General features: G+C 38.7%; 1 protein-coding gene across 3 annotated transcripts in view; it reads right to left on the bottom strand.

Moving 5' to 3' along the window:
* Stap1 (signal transducing adaptor family member 1) overlaps positions 1 to 21,328 on the bottom strand; it is a 40,313-nt gene that overhangs the window by 15,794 nt on the left and 3,191 nt on the right. For 2 of the 3 annotated variants that reach the window (XM_042257596.2, XM_006983814.4), the window contains exons 2-6: positions 13,678 to 13,749; positions 10,469 to 10,582; positions 7,082 to 7,138; positions 3,352 to 3,524; positions 1,169 to 1,297 (exon numbers count right to left, since the gene is read on the bottom strand). In XM_042257596.2, coding sequence (XP_042113530.1) covers positions 1,169 to 1,297; positions 3,352 to 3,524; positions 7,082 to 7,138; positions 10,469 to 10,582; positions 13,678 to 13,749 — 545 coding nt within the window. The remainder of the gene's footprint in view (positions 1 to 1,168; positions 1,298 to 3,351; positions 3,525 to 7,081; positions 7,139 to 10,468; positions 10,583 to 13,677; positions 13,750 to 21,328) is intronic. The other variant, XM_076546521.1, reaches the window with a different exon arrangement.

Raw genomic sequence — 21,328 nt, 5'->3', positions numbered from 1 at the left:
CTATTTAGAATGACAGCTATTTATGAAATAAATTGGTAGATTTATTGGTAGATACATTATAGTAAATAAATAGAATATGATCCTAACAAAGAATAGTAGATTCAGGAAAATCAATGTTCCATTTATGTTTTCAATAAGGCATAGTCACTTATTGAGTATTTAAATGTGGGGCAGAAGCTTCTGTATTTTAAATTATGTTGTCAGTTGTGACAGTGTTACCTAAAACAGAATCTCTGTTAAAAATGCAGAGATTTTTATAGACTCTGAAAGTTGGAATGGCCTTAGAAGGTCCAGCAACTCTAATTATGTATGAAATTATTTTGTGTGTATATTTGTGCTTGACTACCCATGTACATGTGTGCACTTACTTGTGGACTCCTGAGATCAACCTTAGTTGTATTCTCAACCTTCTTTTTCAGACAAGGTTTCTAACTGGCCTGCAGCTTGCCTGGTAGGTTAGCAAGCCCTAAGGATCTGCCTGTCTCCACCTCCCCACTGCTGGAATTATAAGCATATATCATCATCTTCCTTCCTTCCTTCCTTCCTTCCTTCCTTCCTTCCTTCCTTCCTTCCTTCCTTCCTTCCTTCCTTCCTTCCTTCCTCGCTCCCTCCCTTCCTTCCTTCCCTCCCTCCCTCTCTTATATGTTCTGGAGATTGAACTCTGGTTCTCACACTTGCAAAGTAAGCACTCCCCTGAGGAGCTAGCTCTTCCACCCTGACACTTACATCTAAGTATTACTGGCTTTGTCAAACACAAACCATTTTACAAATATGTATAAACTTTAGCAGGAGGCTCCTCAGTAGGCCTTTTTATAGGTAAAATATGCAGGCACTTTCTGTTTCCTGAACAAGAGAGGTGTTCTGCTTCTGGGCATGGACCCTTGCTGCCTGGAATGCTCTTCCCCACATACTGACATCGTTTGGTTTCTCACTTCCTTTGAGTCTCTACTTAAACGTCAGTTAACTGAGTTGCCTTTGTGAACACTGTATATTAAACAATAGCAATCCCAGACCTGTTCTCGTTATTACCACTAAGGAGAGAGACTTGCTTATGTCACACTGCTTCTCATGCTTGTGTTTATATTTGAAGCCCTAACAGAGGGCATAACAGGTACTGACTGGAATACCATGCTCTTAACAGTATGATAGCCAGATTAATTGAACATACTCTATCTCCTGCCGGATAGTGATGGAGAAGTTTTTACTGTCACTACCAGGTCTCAGGATCATATTTCCCAAAGAAGGATTCTTCTCCAGCATCTCAGTTGCTTCTTTCCGGGAAACTGCATAAAAACATCTACAAATGTGAGATTAAAAAAAAGAAGTTCTTTTTTAAACTGATGAATATCATTACTTGAAAGGAATGCTACCTAAACACTTTGAGAGATACAGAGTTATCTTTTAAACAAAGAGAACATGAAAAGCAATCTACTAATCCATGCATAACCATGATCACCATTGAAAACCTATGACAACTAATAACATATCCTCAGTCTTAATTCACAACAGGGGCTAAGATTAATTTGTTGGTGCATTGTGGTGGTATGTTGTGTATAACAATAAAGCTTGCCCGGGGATCAGAGGACAAAGCCAACCACTATATTAAACATAGAGGTCAGGCAGTGGTAGCACACGATTTTAATCCTAGCATTCGGGAAGCAGAGATCCATCTGGATCTCTATGAGTGCAAGGCCACCCTGGGAACAGAGCCAGGCGTGATGGCACACACCTTTAATCCCAGCACTAGGAAGGAAGGAAAATGGCAGGGCACAGAAAGGTATATAAGGCATGAGTAAACAGGAAGTCTCTCTCTGGCTGAGGATTTTGTAGAGGCAAGAACGTGGCTGGCTTGTTCTGCTTCACTGATCTTTCAGCTTTCACCCCAATATCTGGCTCTGAGTTTTTTTTTCTTTTCTCTTTTTTCTTTCTTTTTTTAAAATTTTTATTAATAAGACCATTTAGCAATTCATGTTACAATGCTTTCCTTTCAGGACTCCAAAATGTCCCAAGATAGGGACATTTGTAGATAGGGCCTCGATTTGTAGCCCTGGATGGCCTGAAACTCACCATATAAACAAACTATGTTCGCCTTAACCTCAGAGATCCACCTGCCTTTTTCTCCCAGTGCTGGGATTAAAGGTGTGAGGCACCACAGTCTAGTTAGTGGGGCTCTGCTTTAAACCACTGGCTTTAAGACTATATCTGAACTGTCTACATCTGGTATATTTTGTAGTTTGTGGGGTTTTATTCGTTTGTTTGTTCATTTGGTATTTTGAGACAGGGGTTCTCTGTATAGCCTTATAGACCCAGCTATTCTGGAACTCGCTCTGTAGACCAGGCTAGACTCAAACTCAGAGACCCGCCTGCACTTGCCTCTTGAGCACTGGAATTAAAGGCTTCCCACCACTCTTGGGTTATAATTTGTGTTACAATGGCACCAGTAGTATTTTTAGACACAAAATTAAGAAATTAAGCACTTCTTGTTTTTATAATACATGTTATATTTAGTGAAATAAAATAGCCATGTACAAATTTCATGGAGTATATAATACATCCAAAATGTTAGAGGTAAATATCATCAAGTGTTGTGACAAGACTTAGTTTTAATCTTCTCTTTATTTGTCTGTAATAAACACATTGCTTCTTGTACTGGGGAAAAAGAAAAAGAGGCAGTCTATGTGATTTTTTATTCTATGAATTGATCACTTGTCTAGTTTGAGCTAGCAGCACTGATTAGCAGGTCCCGGTGGCTTTAGTACAGATAGATTGTACATCAGAACCTAATGTCAGAGATGGAGCCAGGACATGCTTTAATGACAAGAGCACCAAGATTTCCAGAGGAAAAGGCCCATCATATTTTCAACAATGAAGAAGACACATGTGGGATGCTTCAGAATCCAGATGCTGTACCATTACTATTTTGAACACTTTACACAAGGCTTTCCTCAGAGGTCAAGTTCAATGCTCACTGATCAAACAACTGAATACAATATTCTAAGATTTTTAAAAGATTTGGTATTAATGATGATAAATAATCCAATTATGGACACACACAAACCTTTTCCTTCCTTCTTCATAGCAGATTTAATTCAGGTTTGAGCTTCGGAAAGATATATATATTTAGTCTAGATGTGTGGGTAGAAGGGGATTTCCTCTGTGGTAAGGGTTAGTTCAAAGGTGCGTGATGCTGATCTTGACATAGAAGAGGAAATGTGCTAGGTGCTTAGAGACACACGATCTATCCCCAAGATATTTGGTATCCCTTGTGTAGCAAGTTCAAGCAGGTCATGCTCCCTGCTGATTAGAAATTCGTCTTAACTAAATGAATAAATGAGGCGATCGCGCACTTACGCGGGCATAAGGTCCGGTGCAACCACATCATCTTGTACTGGCTCCTTCTCTTTCTCTGCGGGCATAATTGGTGGCGGTTCTGTCTCAAGCCTTCTTTTCTTCTCTCTCTCTAAGACTTCGTGTAGTCTAATCACTTGCCCAGGTAGAAGCGACACGTGTTGAGGAACCGACAGCTGAAATCAGAACAGCAGACAGCCTACAGCCACAGCTAAGTAGCCTTCTGGAATCAGTCAAGACGAGCTTGTTGGCCCTAAGGAGTTTTAGGGACTTGTCAGAAATGAATGGAGAGAAGAGTAAATAGAAGATTTCAATCTAACGTCGACATCCTAGAGCTGCCCCTCTATCGACTAGAACCGGCAGGCAGTGTAGAGCCTTCTTCTAAGAAGTCTTCTGTTTTGTTTGTTGTTTGTTGTTGTGGGGTCCTCTCTGTGTAGCCCTGACTGTCCTAGAACCCACTCTGTACACCAGTTTGGTCCCAAACTTACAGAGATCTAGCTGCCTCTGCTTCCCAGGTGCTGGGATTAAAGGTGTGCACCACCACCATGACTGGCTGAAGTCTTCTGTTTTGATTTGGTCCCGGGGCAAAGTACACATGCTTTTTACTGCTAGCAAAGTAGCAAGCAATCTTTCATTTTTTATTCTAACTCACTAGCTTAGCAATACCCAAGATGCTTAAGAGCTCCAGGAAGATACATTATTATCAAACATGGGTTTGAAATGAACATAGGATCAGCAGGTTTACATTGCTGTCTTTTTTTCTATTAAGAAATTTTCTATTTATTTTACATACCAACCACAGATCTGCCTCCTCTACCCTCTTCCTACACCCCCACCCGCTCCTCCCCCAACCCACCCCCCATTCCCACATTTCCCAAGTCAAGGTTTCCCCTGGGGAGTCAGCAGAGCCTGCCTCAGAGTCAGCTGAGGCAGGTCCAAGCCCTTCCCCCCTGCACCAAGGCTGTGCAGGGTGTCACAGCCTAGGCACTGGGCTCCAACAAGCCCACCCATGCACCAGTGATGGATCCCAATCCCCTTGCCTGGGGGCCCCCTATTTTAGCATTTTGATACTTCTCTACATATTAGTTTTGTTGTTTACCTTTTCTAGAAATGTGTTTTGAATTTAATTATCCATATATAGTCATATTCACATCTCAAATTTAGTTGGGAACAACCTGTGCTTTCTGGGGAAGTATGATGCAGTATTTTTCTAAATGTGACATTAGCTAGACTGTATTTGGGGCAGCCATGTTGGGTTATAATTTGACCACCAGAGGAGTACTCATCAGGAGATAAACCAGAAAATCCATGAGAGTGTGGGAAGAAAACAAGGAAACTTAGCGCTCTCTCTCTCTCTCTCTCTCTCTCTCTCTCTCTCTCTCTCTCTCTCTCTCTCTCTCTCTCTCTCTCTCTCTGTATGTGTGTTGTATGCATGTGTAGGGGAGTAGGTTTGCTCATAAATGCATATGAGAAGGCCTGGGTCAGCATCAGATGTCTTTCTCTATTGTACTCCACACTACTAGTAGTAGCATTTGTATAGTTTGACTAGATTAACTGTCCAGCAACCCCAGGGATCCACCTATGTTTTCCTGCTCAGCACTGGAGATACAGATGCTGGCTTTTATGTGAGTGTTGGGGATCCCGACTTAGATTCTTATGGTTGTAAGCAAGGAGTTTACCCAGTAAGGCTTCACCCTAGTCTCATGCTTAGCTAATATTTCATTAATTCATATTGTTGTTTGTATTTGTGTGTATCTGTAAGCATGAAATTTAGATGATTCACTGATAGGGATGCACAACCAAAAAGGTTCATATCCCATTATTCTCACAAATAATCAAAGCAAAATAAATAAAACAATGAGGAGGAACTAGTAAAACAATTACCCCTTATTTTATTTTAATATTTCTCTTTTAGTTACTTCTCATGAATTTTCAGTTGTATGTATCTCAATCACTATACAAATGTTACCAAAAGTACAACAATCCTACAAGGCAGATATCATTATTTGCACTTTATAACAACAAAAACAACAATAACAAAACTGAAAATATGCTCAGAAAGATGAAAGTCCACATCACCATTACTAGTCAGGCGATTGTGATTCAGGAATGAGGTCACCTCTCTGTCTCCTGAAGTCTCTGATACTTGTGTACGTCTACTAAAGGTCTAAAAATATTACATGCTAGTTAGTTTTGTTGGGACTACCTTTTCTAGAAGTGCGTTTTTGATTGAGTCCCCCAAATATGTCCTACCGAATTGTTTGCATACCCCAGTCTAGTGCCTCATTATGTTCTTGGAGGAAGAGTCAGTACAGTGGAATATTTTTACAAATGATTTATTCACATGCAGTGATTGGATACTGTGTCCCAAATATTTATAGAGTATAAAATAATAGAACAAGTGTCTTAATGTGAAAATTTGTATGAAATGCATTTTATATCCTATGTCAATGTTTGAATTAAAAATCATTGCTTTCTGTCTTTAATCAAGGAAAAATATAAATGAAATGGCCAAAACTTCAAGTAGTATTAGTGTATCATGAAGGGGTGCCAAGACCTTTCCAGTGCATTCAGTGTTTATACCTAGCCACATGTCCTTGGAGTACTTATAGACACTCAATGGCAGCCTGTGGGACCTTTCTGTAAAGGGGTAGAAAGAAGCACAATTCTAACAGTCTCTTCTCCAACCCCAGGAGTATGTCCTTCACCTGTTTAAAAGTCTCCTTTCAGGCCTCAGAGGGACACCCTATCTGGCAGTTGACCCTTCACCCACTTTACCTGTAAAAGGGTGATATGAAGAATCAACACCCAGTGTCTTAGTAAAGAGTCCAGCTTATTTTATGACTACAAAGACTTTATTCAGAAACTCACTTGGGTGGAACAGGCATTTGAGCCCAACCTGGAAACTTTTCATTTTCTCGAAAAGTTTTAAAGAACATGGTGCTGGTTATCGACGTATGTCATGTTTTTGAAGACAGTTGCTGCTGTGGCTTTATTCAAATTAATGGTACTTTATCTTGCCTCAGTAGTTGACTCTAAGCAATGGGTCTGACTATTTGCCTCTGATAAGATGCTGCCATTTAGCAGGTAAGCATTCTTTTGTTTTAAGACGAACACAATAAATGTTTAAAATTTGGATGGGTTCTCTCTTTTGTGTTGTCTATTTCATTAACAAAACCAGAGAAAAACAGCATTTTATAAATTTAAAAGAAAAATGTTGGAGATTATTTTATAATAAACTATGAAAATGACAAATGTCAGCATATACAAAGCATCTCCATGTTAAAAGATAAGATGGTAGTGCTTAGCTGTGAAGCCTAAAGCTTACAGCCAAAAAGATAAAATGACAACAGTAGATAGATCTTCCTCATCCCTGCTCACCTGCATCACTTCAGAACCGTTATCTCAAGATGAAATGGGCTTGAGTGTTTACTCGGTGTCTTTAGCTTCTCAACCCACCTGATAAAAATGTAATGTTCAGACACAAAAGCATGGATTTCTATCTGCCTTTTCTAGTTTCTATATCCCCAGCCACTTTAATGTCCACAGTTGTGCTGACAGTGACTATTTAGAAAATAAATGAATCAACAGGTTGAAGTGATCTTCTGCTGGGAATGGTGACTCACCGTGGAAATCTCATCACTCAGGAGGTTGAGACAGGCAGATCGTAAGTTTGAGGCCAGCTTGGGCTATTGGGACCTTGTTCAACAAAAGAAAGGGATGGCCTTCTTACCTCTGTTACTGTAAGAATGAAGCCCCTCCATTCCTCTCCACTTTCTGTGTTTTCTGTCTAAAGATGGAAACAAAAGCAAAGCAGAAAATACATAATTAGTGAATGATCTCTACTAACTTTAAGTAACAAGAACTTCACATGATGATAGGACAAGAGAGGTGCACCATGAAAAGCTCACAAGATTGCAGGCTGAGGAGATGGCTCTTTGGGGGAAGCGTATGCCACCCAGGTGTGAAGACCAGACTTTGGACCTCTGGAACCCAAATAAAATGACAAGTGGGCATGGCAGCCCAACTGTAATCTCTGTGCCGGAGAGGTAAGGTCAGAGGACCTCTAGAGCAAGCTGACTAGCTGGGTCAGCCAAATTGAGAAGCTACCAGTCCATGTGAGAGGTGTTGCCTCAATGTGTAAGATGGAAGTGAATGAGAAAAATACATGCTGTTAACTTCTGGCCACCCTGTACATAAACACACACATGCATGTGCACCTACACACACATGTATGTCTATGCACATCTAAATAAATGTGCACACACGCACATATACCACACACATATAGATGCAAAAAAGAGAAAAAAAAACTAGTAAGACTGGCAAAAAAAATGCATATTCTTCTGTTCAGGCACTTTGTTAAATAAGAACATTTGAAAAGTTTAAACTACATAAAATCAGCTGCAAGGAGAAATAATAATTCATTTTCCTTTTGCTTAGGACTATTAACGTATGTTTATCATGAAATATTTCAGTCCCTTTTTTTAATTAAATAGTAGAAATGATTGGGGGTGGGGTGGCTCAATGAATAAAGCACTTGCTACACAAGTGTTAAGACCTGAGTTCAAATCCCCGGAAGTCACATAAAGTTGGGCACAGTGAGACACATAATAGAAGTGTGCCTACAGCAAGATAGGAGGTAGGAAGAGGAAAATCTCTAGAAGCTCTCTCCAGCTAACCTGGCATTGCCCAGCGTTGGACAACAAAGAGACCCGGTCACAAATAAGGCAGAAGATAAAGACCCAAGATTGTCCTTGAACCTCCACACACTCACTGTGCATCACATGCACTATGGCACATATGTACACGCATTTACATGCAAAGACCATATGAACACATAGATAGCTTTTTAAACAAAACTGAAATATATACCTTCAAATTATTTGCTTATTAAACAAGTACAATTGTACAAATTTATGCTTAACTTAAAAAAATGAAATGTTAGTGAATTTACTTCTACAATATGTGACTTAATGCTTATTCTCTCCATTGGCTTTCTTGAAATTTGGGGAAACCAGTGTAAAAAAATCCAATTCTTAGCTTCAAAGGCTATTACTTTGATTGCTAATAATAATAATACAAGCCGTTTTCTTTTGCACACTTACAATGCTAGCTACTGTGCTAAGCGCTTCACAGGTATTACCTGCTCAGCTGTGTCTAAGAAATATCATAGGTGGCCATTGTTTCTAGGTTTCTGCACTGAGGTCCTGCATGGTCCACACTAGAAACAAAAATGGAGCCACCTGTGCTAATGTTCCACACCACTAAAGCAAAACTAAATTGTTATCTGGCCTTCTTGAGAAATCAGGAAAGAAACATAACAGCCACATTTCCCATAGAGACCAATTTCAATTTATTCCCTCTGTTTCCAAAAAAAAGTAACCTGAAGTAATCTAATGATAATCAATTAGTTATTTTTCTATCATTTGTCTTCCTATATCTGCTTGCCATGGAAACATTTGAAATGAGCAATTACCTTTATTACTGGTTTTAAATTTGTTTTAGCTTTCCCTGTCTATGAAATCAATTTCTTCTTTTCAGCTGATTGGAATATTTTATTCTATAGAATAAAACACACTCAGTTCTTGAGTAGACTAAAAAGCTAATTTAAGACCTTTATAGGAAGTGGTTTTTGTCCTTTGGCAATCTTCAAGGTAATTCAGCAAAATGTATTTTTAATGTCATTTTATGTATCCATTCAATTAAAAGATATACGTTGTGTATTGTTAAGTGTAGGTATTGAGAACAAAACAAAGATCTTTGTTCTCATGGAGTTTGAAATATAGCAAGGGCTGGGCAATGGTGGTGCGTGCCTTTAATCCCCACACTAGGGAGACAGAGACAGGAAGATCTCTGAGTTTGAGGTCAGCCTGGTCTATATATGAGTTCTAGGACAGCCAGGGCTGTTACACAGAGAAATTCTTTCTTGAAACAAAAAAGAAAGAAAGAAAGAAAGAAAGAAAGAAAGAAAGAAAGAAAGAAAGAAAGAAAGAAAGAAAGAAAGAAAGAAAGATAGCATGGAATAATAAATAATGTAATAGTGCATTTGATATTGTTGGAAGGAAACGAACAGGAAAAATAAAGTGTAGAAGTAAGACAAACTGATAATGGGCTGAAAGGGCAGCTGTCTTAGTTACTGTTCTGTTACTGTAGAGACATCATGACCAGGACAACTCTTATAAAAGAGAAAGCATTTAACTGGGGACTCACTTATAGGTTAAGAGGGATTATGACCATCATGGCGGGAAGCAGACAGACAGGGGTAGGGGTTGGGGGGTGGGGGGAGTTGGACCTGGCCCTGGTGTGGGCTTTTGAAACTTCAAGGCCCACCCTCAGTGACACACCTCCTCCAACAAGGCCACATCTCCTAATCATTCTATCCTTTTCAGGAAGTTCACCAACTAGGGACCGAGCATTCAAACAGGAGCCCATGGAGTCATCCTCAAGTGGACCACAACAGGCTAGGTAGACAAGGTTACAATTTTGATGACATGTTCCAGGTGGGCCACAGTGGGAGTTTTACATTTGAGCAAAGACTTACTTATTATAATTCAAGAAACAAAAGAAGTTAAGTGACTGGCCTATGATACACAGCTAGTGCATAAAGTAGCGAATGTCTGCCTCAGCAGATATCTGACTCCTCACTCTGCCTTACTCTTCACCTCTGTGCCCAAGAGCTCTACAGAGAGCTTGCTTAAATGCAGATTCATTCTAACTACCGCGATGCTCAAAGTCAACCAGCAACTTCCTAGGAACCTCTCCAATATTATCTTTACCAATTCCAAGTTGTTCTCTGTGTTATGAGTGTCATTGTTAGGCAATTTTTCTTAGCTCCCTAGGCTGATTCAGGGACAACCTTGACAAACACCAGGTGGGATGTTTGACTTCGTCAGAGGACAGACTTCTAAGGTTTCATTGTGTTTAGATACTAAACAAGTGAATGTGCTCTTCTAAAATGTAACTCAGAACACGGTAGTCCTTGGCAAAGGGCAGGCAATATTAGTGAAATATTAAGACTCTGCCCCTCTTGTAATTCCTCTTCATTCCAACCATGGGATGTTAAAAGATAAGGACTATTATAAGCTTTACTCCCTACAAATTGCCGCTTCTCACTCACCTTCAGTTGCACTTCCTCTTTAGGCAAAACAAGAGTGAATTTTGCACAACTCTTTTCAGGTGAATTTTGGTCAGTAAGGCATACAAGGTCGATTATGTCTAACTTGCCAACATACTGCAAAGATAAAGGAAAGCATAGTTAAGTTACTTCCTGGGTAAGATAAATTTGTTCTAGCATGAAGGGAAATAATAGTCTCTAAACATATTTGTGTTTTGCATGATAACCTGGTTTCCCCAAAAAGTATGTGAAAATGCATTTTGTGGTGGTGTGCTGGACTTGACCCATACAAATTTGCAAAGACCATATTAAATTTTTGAGAATTTTGCATTTGGTTAACATAGTTATTACTAAAACTTAATTTTATTAACATACCAGTAAATAAACTTTTATATTGAAGTAAAATTTATAATATACTCAAAAATTCAAGTTTCATTATTTTCTAATTACATTGCAATATTTTACTGTCTACGCCCTCAACATTATTTGCGTCTTTATTCTGTGTGGCATCAATACCATGCAACAGTGCTGCTCTGCATTTCTTCATACTCCAGGCTATCATTCAACCTTGATAGGCTGGATCAGTCATGACAGGAGTATTCACACTATGGAAATTAGCAGACAATTTAAAAATGAATGTGTATGTTATTGGCTTGTTGCTTTTCCCAAAGGCAGCCGTTCTAATAATAAATACCCTGGGTATGTATAATTCTCCATTACATATTTTTCTGTTTTTGCTTTCTCTTTATAGATTCTTGAAAATGTAAAAAAAAAATAAAGATAAAGTGATTTGTTCAGGGACCATATAAAATCAACTCATAGGTCAAATTTGCCTCAAGGTATACTGACTTTCTGGCCTTCTGTCTAAACTATAGAAAATAATAGAAAAAATGTTAATGACCCAGAAGAAACTTCACTAGTTCATTATATCTAAAGTTGCTTCCTTGTCCATGGGTGATGGCTGTTGCAAAATACTTTTTCAAAAATAATGTCTAATTCATCAAAGGAACTGTGTAACAAAATCAAGTAAAATATTGTGTTCATACATATAGAATCAAATGTCTATACAAAAAAGAATTATTGTTATAATAAAAAAGTTATAGTAAACAATATTAGATATTGCCTCAAATGAGTGCTGTACATCTTTATACAAGTTATGTTTGTGAGTTTATATACCTGTTTTCATATGTAAACTTTATTTTAGAAAGTCACCCTTCATCACATTCATCAAACACTACTGGCCATAAGTACCTATTAAGAAATTTCTGATTTTCAGGGGCAACAAAAACATCTTGAGCAATTGTTCTGTATACAAAAGGCCAACATTATCCTCTACTATTAGAAAGACCTCATGTAATAGGGGTTTTATGGTTTGTTTTTTAGGGTTTTTTTTTTTTTTGAAAAATTAGCCCATTCTTCATTTCTTTTTCTCTCCCTTGAGTTTTTCTCAGCTGTGCCTAGTATAATATCTTATGCGTCCCTTTTAACTTTCCTGGATAATGTAGGGCATAAAAACAGACAAATAGTTTTCCAGAGCGATTTCCATATTGATGAGGTTGAGGCTAAGCTTCGTTTGTCCTATTTATTTTCAAGGAACAAAGAAAAATTTAAAATAGGAGGATAAACACGAGGGTACAAAACCAGAACTTAAACGCAGCTTTGTATGGTGGACTGTCTACATCAGACTCAGTGAGTTTTGTTTTAACGGACAGTGCCGATACACCAATTACAGAAAGGGAAGTCATATCTTCTAGTTTTGATTGTAGGCTGCAAAGAGCCTTAAAAGTCTTTTGTTGTGACCCCTTTGTGACACAGTGCCCTAAAAAAGACCACCAGCTCACAAGCCACACCTGGGTTACCCTCCTTTACTGGCTATATAATCTTGTACCATTTCAGAAGTGTGTGTGTGTGTGTGTGTGTGTGTGTGTGTGTGTGTGTGTGTGTGTGTATCGAATTATTTTAGGGGAAAATGTGAACTCAGTATTCCCCATCTCATTTGATTATTTTTATAGCCTTATGAGATAGATGACTATGAATTTCATCCTAAATACAGAGATTTGAAAAATGGGAGTATTGGAGAGTTCCTGTGTGCTTCTTTGTTATTTGCTCCCACAGATTCAGTTGTATCCTTTGACCTCCCAACACTGCACCAGGAGGATGTAAATGACATCAGAGTTTGCCATACCGTTTGACTTCATGTTGAGTTGGGCCACTGGGGACCTTCAGCAGGAGGTCAGAGTGAGGACGATGTTTATCACCCTGTCTAGCTGCTCCCTCAATCAAATGTCATGCTTCCCTTAAGTACAAGCTCTCCCACTCTTTCCTTTCACACTTCATGTGGTGACACAGCTCTATTTTTAGCTTCAGAGCACTGTTTGTGACTTCTTTCTATTCTGCCCACTGCTTTGAATATTTGTAAGAACTTAGTTAAACATTCTTTAAACTGCCCAATTTGAGATGTCATCTGTTTTTCTACCGTTCTCCTTTTTTATGCAAGGAGTCACAGAGAGGCTAGGTAATTATCTCAAGATCCCCGTTAACAACGATAGGGCCAGCATTAAAAAACTAGGCAATCTTTCTGGGCACTCCAGCATCCCAAACACCAAGTTGCACTGTGTCTTGAAGTAATAAGTGAACTCGGTTACTGTAAATCACACAAGTTTAGGCCAGGGCTTTTGGTTTCCTGGTGCCACTAGAAAGTTGGAATATACACTAAAAAGCTTAGTCTGCAAAGAATTAATTGAAGAATCACTTCATCATTATTCTCATACTATAGCTCTTAGGAGTCTGCTATTAGAGGGTATGTTTTTGTCTAGGAAAATTAAATTGCTACATCGTATGTTCTGATGCTATGGGAATCATCTTGTTCCTTTCAGATAATGATTGCATTCCCTAGTGTGCTGAGATTTGCAAGAAATGGGAGCTATTGTTTGCATTAAGCAGTTTATGCCCAAGAATCTAAAATTTCTACTTTTAAGGTAAGTTTTTATTATCTAGGTCAGGAAAATCAGAACAAAAAGTTAAAAATACGAATTAATACCTTCTGAGTTGTTTAGGGAATTGTCACCCTGATCCCATTGTAATTGGTAGGCCCTCAGAGTTACATTTTTTTAACACCTTTATTTTGGGGTGATAGGAAAAAAATGGATAATAGATTACATACCAATGGTCTATTGAAAAGCTGGACCAGGTAAACATGTCAAGCTACTTACTATTGTACTTTTTTTGTCGGTATAAAAGAAGAGTGTGGTTCCTCTTAACTCTGTCCAATAGTGTTTGTACTCCTGTGGGAAAGAAATCATAAACATCATTTCGTAAGTGCATATTCAACTTTTTAATTTTCTGTTTTATCTTTTGTAATTGTATACTATATAGTTATTCTTTATCCTTCACGTTTTGCCTAATATTAAAAGCTATTTATTTTGTGTGTGTGTGTGTGTGTGTGTGTGTGTGTGTGTGTGTGCTCCTGAGAGCATGTGTGTGCAGTGACAAAGGAGGCCAGAAGCAGATGATGAATCCATTGGAACTAGAGTTACAGGAGGTTGTAAACTGCCTGATGTGGGCACTTGGTACTGAACCCAGGTCCTTTAAAAGAGCAGGAAGTGCTCTTAGCCACTGAGCCATTTACACACACATACACACACACACACACCCTTTCTTCCTTTCTTTTTTTGAGGCAAGATCTTACTAAAAAGCTCTGGCTGGACTGGAACTTGCTATGTAGACCATCTTGGCACTGAACTTACAGAGATCTGCCCGCCTCTGCCTCCCAAGTTCTGGGATTTGGGTACCATCACACCTGGCTATTCACTGAATCTTCTGACCCTAAGTTCTTTTACATTATCATACATGTTATCATGATATGGCATTCTTAAACAAAGTTCATCCACATTTTAATGCTTTATTTTGCAGTTGATTCTTTTTTTTTTTTTTTTTTTTTTTTTAGTTTTTCGAGACAGGGTTTCTCTGTGTAGCTTTGCGCCTTTCCTGGAACTCGCTTTGGAGATCAGGCTGGCCTCGAACTCACAGAGATCCACCTGGCTCTGCCTCCCAAGTGCTGGGATTAAAGGCGTGCGCCACCACCACCCGGCTTCTTTTTTTTTTTTTTTTAATTAGATATATGCCTTTAATCCCAGCACTTGGGAGGCAGAGGCAGGTGGATCTCTGTGAGTTCGAGGCCAGCCTGGGCTACAGAGTGAGTTCCAGGAAAGGCGCAAAGCAACACAGAGAAACCCTGTCTCAAAAAAACAAACAAACAAAAAATTAGATATATTTATTTTATTTTATATGTATGAACATTTTCACCCCTGTATGTATTTTATTAGCAACATATGTGTGTCTGGCATCCTTGAAGGCCAGAAGAAGGCACTGGACCCCCTGGAAGTTGTCTTACAGACAGTTGTGAACCACGCCATTTAGGTGCTGGGAATTGAACCAAGTCCTCTGGAAAAGCACCTAGTGTTTTTAACCACTGAGCCATTTCTTCAACCCTGTAGTTAATTCTTGATTAAATCCTTTTCAAGTTTACTTTAGTATAATGTTTGACTTTTGCTTAACTAGATGATTTCTGAAATTCTTATCATTAATTTAAGGTTTTTTTATTCCATTCTAGCAGAAGTTCAAATGAGTGACAGGGTCGCTTAAGAGGTCACCTTAGGCCATGGACACACCTGCCTTCTAGAGCAGATGAAAGGACTGCATGAGTGAGTAAAAACAGTTAAAGCACTTAGCAGAGAGTGTGACTTTCAGTGTGGGCTTGTGGAGCAGTATTTATTTTTGACATAGATCAAGTAATATTAAAAAATTGATGATAAAAAAGATTTAATGCATCATAGTTGAAGTTTGAAGACAGAATTTCATCCATGAAGTGAATATTTAATTATTAACACATTCACATTACCATGAGTTCTATACACATAATGTTCTAAATGTAAAAAAATTGAATAACCTAGTCAGAGTCCCATTTCAGTTAGCTGAGGCTTCATTCACTTTTTTTGTTTTGTTTTGTTTTGAGAAAAGACCTACTGTGTAGCTACGGCTGTCCTGGGACGCACTACACAGACCATACTCCAGGCTGGCCTTGCACTCACAGAGATCTACGTTCCTCTGTCTCCCAACTACACCATGCCTAAACTTCATTCATATATTTTCATAAACATTAAGGAAATGGGCTTGAGAGAAGTACAGTGGGTAAGAATGCTTACTTGCTGGATGGTGGCACATGCCTTTAATCCCAGCACTCCAGAGACAGAGGTAGGCAGATCTCTGAATTTCAGGCCAGCCTGGTCTAAGGAGTGAGTTCCAGGACAGCCATGGCTACATGAGAAATCCTATCTAGAAAACAACAACAACAAATGCTTACTGTTCTTCTAGAAGACATGACTCAGTTTCCAGGATTCATGTTGGACATAACCACACATACACATAATTAAAATTAAATCATTAAAAACAAAACATTCAAAGCATTTTCTATAAGAGAGAGTAAGGCCTAATGTGCAAGCATACTTCTTCATTTTTAAATTCTCTCTCTCTCTCTCTCTCTCTCTCTCTCTCTCTCTCTCTCTCTCTCTCTCTGTGTGTGTGTGTGTGTGTGTGTATGTGTGTGTGTGTGAATTTATGTCATGTGTTCAGGAGCCCATAGAGGCTGGAAGATGGGCTGCTCTCCTGGATGTGGAGTGAAAGGTGGTTGTGAGCCACCATATGGGTGGGTGCTAGGAAATGATCCCAGTTCCTCTGCAAGAGTAGTAAATCCTCTTACCCACTGAGCCATCTCTCTGTCCTTAACAAGCATATTATTAATATAAATTTCTGCATTCGTCATATTTACCTAGGCACATTACATGACATGGTCAAAATTCAAAAGATAAATAGATTCACCTTATTTGTGGGGAAAAAAGATAAAATTATATCTCAGTGATATATATATATATATATATATATATATATAAAATGATAGTATTACTACAGCAATCTACCCCAATCATAGAGTTGGAACTTGGGATGAGGTACTTTGCCCACGGTAGGTGGTCTTTCCACTCCAGTGAACCCACAACTGAGAGCTGACTACAACCTGTAATCGGCCTATGGATACAACTAAGGGGTCAGTCCAGAGATCCTTCCAAAAAGGTGATTACAAAACAGAGGAAGAGGTTTCTGAAGTCTAAATGCCCCATGTGCGCCAATGGCTGACGCATCTTAGAGTCAAGTAGATTAGTAAGCAAACAAACCTTTATTCTGACCTCACCAGAAATGTCTTTCCTCTTGTTCATAGAGGACACCATGTTTCTTGTCATGACAATAGCCCTCTGTTGGCCTCTGCCACTTTTTTACGCTCCTCCATTTAGTCTTCATTAATGAATGCTTCCAGAATGACTGATCTCTGGATTGAGTAGGACTGACTATCAAAAGGGTGAGGCAGGATGCTTAGCTCACCCCTTCCGGTCCTCTCTCAGCCTTGGCCCCTTGGAGAGAGTGAGTGTTCTGCTCCATTTCCTGCCAGGTAGCAAAGGCCCTTTAAGAAGTGTAGGCTTGGGTTTTTCAAGCTGAGTCAGTGACTCAAGGTAGCTCACTCTAGAATGGATCGTTAGCTCTTTAGGCCTACTACCAAAGCCACACATTGGTAGACTTTATCAGTAATAAAAGTAAGTAAGATCCTTAGTTATGTAATTCCTGGGCCTGTCTGGTTTTAAACTTAGGAGAAGAAAAATCGCAGAGGAAGATCATAAACATTTAAAGTTGTGGGGAGAGAGTGGGCTGGCCACTCATGGAACTTCATATAGGGATGACACAAACCAGCAGAAATAAGGGTCCTACATGGCAAGGTGTCAAGAGGGAAGACCGAGCATGAGAAATGGAGCAGATAAAAAGTAAAGAAGACAAAGGCAGTAGCTGGAACCAGGAGGTCGTGAATGAGCTGATGACATATGCCAAGCAAGTTCATTAAAAAGTATGGCATCTTATATACTATTTGTACAGGGAAAACAGCCAAGGCCTGCAGAGAGCTAAATCAGACAATGTTGGCAAAGAGAATATGGGATATCTTAGACACAGATGCCTAAACACTGATAACCACAGCCAAGAGGGAAGAGCTGTGTCCCCAGTAACTACAACATTGACTCCTCTGCATCATGGACTCCAGCCCTAGACCAGTCTTGCCAAGTCCATTCCTAGACAAGGACACAGAATTAAAGTTTCCTTTTTTTTTCTTGAATCAGGGCCTTGAAGAAAATCTTGGGTTGGTCTGGCTCCACACATAGTGATTTGTATATTTTGGAAATAGCAGTGGTGATTTATTGATTTGTGAATTTTGTTTGGTTTTGCTTTTGCTTTTCAAGACAGGATTTCTCTGTGTAGTCCTGGCTGCCTGGAACTCACTCTGTAGATCAGGATGGATTTGAACTCACAGAGAGCTACCTGCTTCTGCCTCCTGAGTGCTGGGATTAAAGGTGTGCCCCATGACCATCCAGTGGTTGTGAATGTTTTTAGAACTACCAACTAACAGTTATCATTGTGTATGCTGTGTGACAGTTCACTGTTGGGAGATAGAGCACAGAAGTAGAGAGTTACTCTTACTTCATAGAGATGTTAAAGATTTGGTGTGATAATAATGCAGAGAAGGACATAGGAGCTGGAATGTAGCAAATGTTACCAATTCTTCACCACTTGAACAATAAAACAACACATTGCTTTGATATTTACAGTGTGGACAGATACTTTGCATTTTTCATTACCCATGTAAAGCTTTATAAAAATTGTATATTTGTTGCCAGGTGATGGTGTTGCATGTATTTAATGGCAGCATTCTTGAGGCAGAGGCAGATGGATCTCTGAATTTCAGGCCTGCATGGTCTACTGAGTGAGTTCCAGGACAACCAGGGCTACACAGAGAGATCTCGTATCAAAAACAAACTAACAATCAAACAAAACCCAAAATAAACAAATAGTATATATATGGGTGTTTTGCCCACATGTGTGTCTGTGTACCCCCTGTGTGTTTGGTGCTTCAATGCCAGAAGAGGACATCAGATACCCAGAACTGGAGTAACCGTTATGAGCCACCATGTGGGTGCAGTCAGGGGCGCTCTTAACCACCGAGCCATCTCTCCAGCCAGTAATGCTTTTTTTTTTTTTTTTAAATTTAGTGATTTATATTGTCATCTGAGAGAATGATGATATGGTTTAAAGATATGCCTAAGTAGGTATATTCCAATGAGACTGTGGACGAGAAGGACAGGTTATCTTAAAGAACAGAATAATCAAATAAATTGTCATTCCTGTACAAAATCACTCCTGAATGTTCCCTGTTTAATTATTTTAAAACATTTCTTTCTTTCTTTCTTTTCTTTCTTTCTTTCTTTCTTTCTTTCTTTCTTTCTTTCTTTCTTTCTTTCTTTCTTTCTTTCTTTCTTTCTTTCTTTCTTCCTTCCTTCCTTCCTTCCTTCCTTCCTTCCTTCCTTCCTTCCTTCCTTCCTTCCTTCCTTCCTTCTTTCTTTCTTTCTTTCTTTCTTTCTTTCTTTCTTTCTTTCTTTCTTTCTTTCTTTTAGTGTGTGTGTGTGTGTGTGTGTGTGTGTGTGTGTGTGTGTGTGTGTGCATGTATATACCTTAGCGCTCATGTTGGGGTCAGAAGACAACTTGGTGGATGGAGGCCATTCTCTCCTACCATGTGGGTTTCTGCACTCAAACTAGGTTAAGCAGTCTTGATGGCAAGTGCCCTTTGCCACTGAGCCATCTCTTGGATCTGTAAGTTATTTTCTTACACTGGGAGATGTTTTAGAAACTTCAGGGAGAAATTTCACTTCAGGAGTTGTTAATATGGACTGGCCTCTCGATCAGTTGGGAGTTATGTAAAACTGTTGGTACTGAGTAGTCTTTGACACTGTTGAAAAAGACTGAACTATCACAGACTTGACCTGCAATGAATTATCAAAAACAATTATGTTTGAGGAGCTGGCTTATTTGGTTTACCATACTCTTTTTGGGGGGATGGGGTGGGAAGAGCTTTCAGTAAGCCTCTGTAATGAAGGGAATAGGTCAAAGCTATTCTGTATTTTGGATCTAGCACAGCGATGAGGGAGAGTTCTGTAGAAGCGGTTGAAATGTAGGTGCATCATTTAGGGAACATAACCATTAGTGATGCTTAACTGATAAGGAGCCTCTGAAATCAAGTCTAACCCAAGATAGTCTTGGAGAAAACACTAGAAGTTGTTCTACTACTCTGTATATTTTCCTAACTGGTCTTCAGAAGAAAAAAAAAGCTAGCATCATTTTTAAAAGGCAAATATTATCAAGATTCCTCAGTATGCACTTGTGGGTATCTATTTGTGCTCCTGAGAAAAATTACAGAGATGGCCCAACACAAAAGAACGGTATTAATTGGGTAGAACTCACCAGGGCATAAACAGGAGTTAAAGGGTGAGCAATCCTATAGATTGACAGACACAATTAATGAGAAGTTATTGGATAGAATACAAACCAAATATAAAGGCACTGACTTGAGTACAAATGTTGTTGGAGGAAAAATAAGGTTAGAAATAGCAGAATGACCCATGAGCTTCAGCCACAGTCACAAACCCAAAGATAGAGGTAGCTTCTGTTTAGTATGTAGAAAATCAGAAACCTGAATTAGTTTCTAATAAGACCACATGGATCCCAGTATAACTTGACTAATACTAAATAATTAGTATCTTTCTAGGTATGTATTTTTATTTGTATAGATGTTTAAACATTTTAAAAATTAATTTTGATGGCCATATCTCTGGATGGAGTGCATTTTGCACATAGTTTCTTGCATTTTAATCTGTATTAAATCTCTGGACTAAAGGTGCTGAAGTGAGATTTCTAATTTATCCCTTGCTTTGTAACCATTGATAACTTTGTAGTTAGAATTTAAGGTCATTGTCTTATTATACTCAAAAGATTGTGAAAGTCCACTAAACTTACTGTTGAGTTCATGATGAAATGTCTACCTAAAAGGGCATCTGTAACATCTCAAGCTACTGTCAAGTGGAATTAAAATTTGAGTTTGAGAGGCAACATTTTGTCACATGCCTCACAATGAAATCCGTACTTTCCAATTGATGAGGAATTTTCAACAAAACTTCCATGAGCCACAGATATCTATCTGCGAGATGCACAAACTTTCTATCCAAAAGAGTTGTTTTAACAGTCAGAGTGACAAGACATTAAGACCCTTGCATAATATCCCTCACAGTCAAACCTCAATAAAATATATCCATGGTCATATCCTCCATTTGTTATACAAATTCATTTACTTATACAAAAGAGTAATCATCCATTTTACAAAGGAGAAAACAGATTACACTTAAAGGAATTGTACACTTTATAAACTTTGACCAATCTCTTGCCTCCATAGTATTTTTCTTGGTAATGTAACTAGATAAAATAGGTTATAAGACAATCCATTGTAACTCAGAACATTGTAATTTCCATTTAACTTTCTCTCTGTCCTTCTCCCCCAACAAAATGCTCCTCTTTTTTCTAACAACAAGGGCATTTGGCTAGCCAAGGATGTTGTATAATGCTTCTCCAAAATGAGGTGCACATACCCGAAACATGCAAGAGGATCTATTGGAAAACTTAGAGAATATCTACTTATATTAATCTATTTCTTCTTAATTATTTTTTCATATATTAAAAAATTTACAAAGAATATTTGTAAAGGGAGTACATATGTCCATATTGTCATAGAGAATATCTATGTTCTAAATGTTTTCCTGGAAGAGGCATGCTATCATAAAATTTTGGAGTTTTTTGGTATAAAGAATTGTGTTTCAGGATATAACTGAGGTAATACTAAAAGCTTCATAAATGTGAGGGCCATCAGAGAAGTGACATTTTGATACA

This window comes from Peromyscus maniculatus, chromosome 10 (assembly GCF_049852395.1).
Source record: "Peromyscus maniculatus bairdii isolate BWxNUB_F1_BW_parent chromosome 10, HU_Pman_BW_mat_3.1, whole genome shotgun sequence".
Taxonomy (NCBI): Eukaryota; Metazoa; Chordata; class Mammalia; order Rodentia; family Cricetidae; genus Peromyscus; species Peromyscus maniculatus.
The sequence above is the reverse complement of the archived record's forward strand: the minus strand, read 5'-3'. Positions and strand labels throughout refer to the sequence as shown.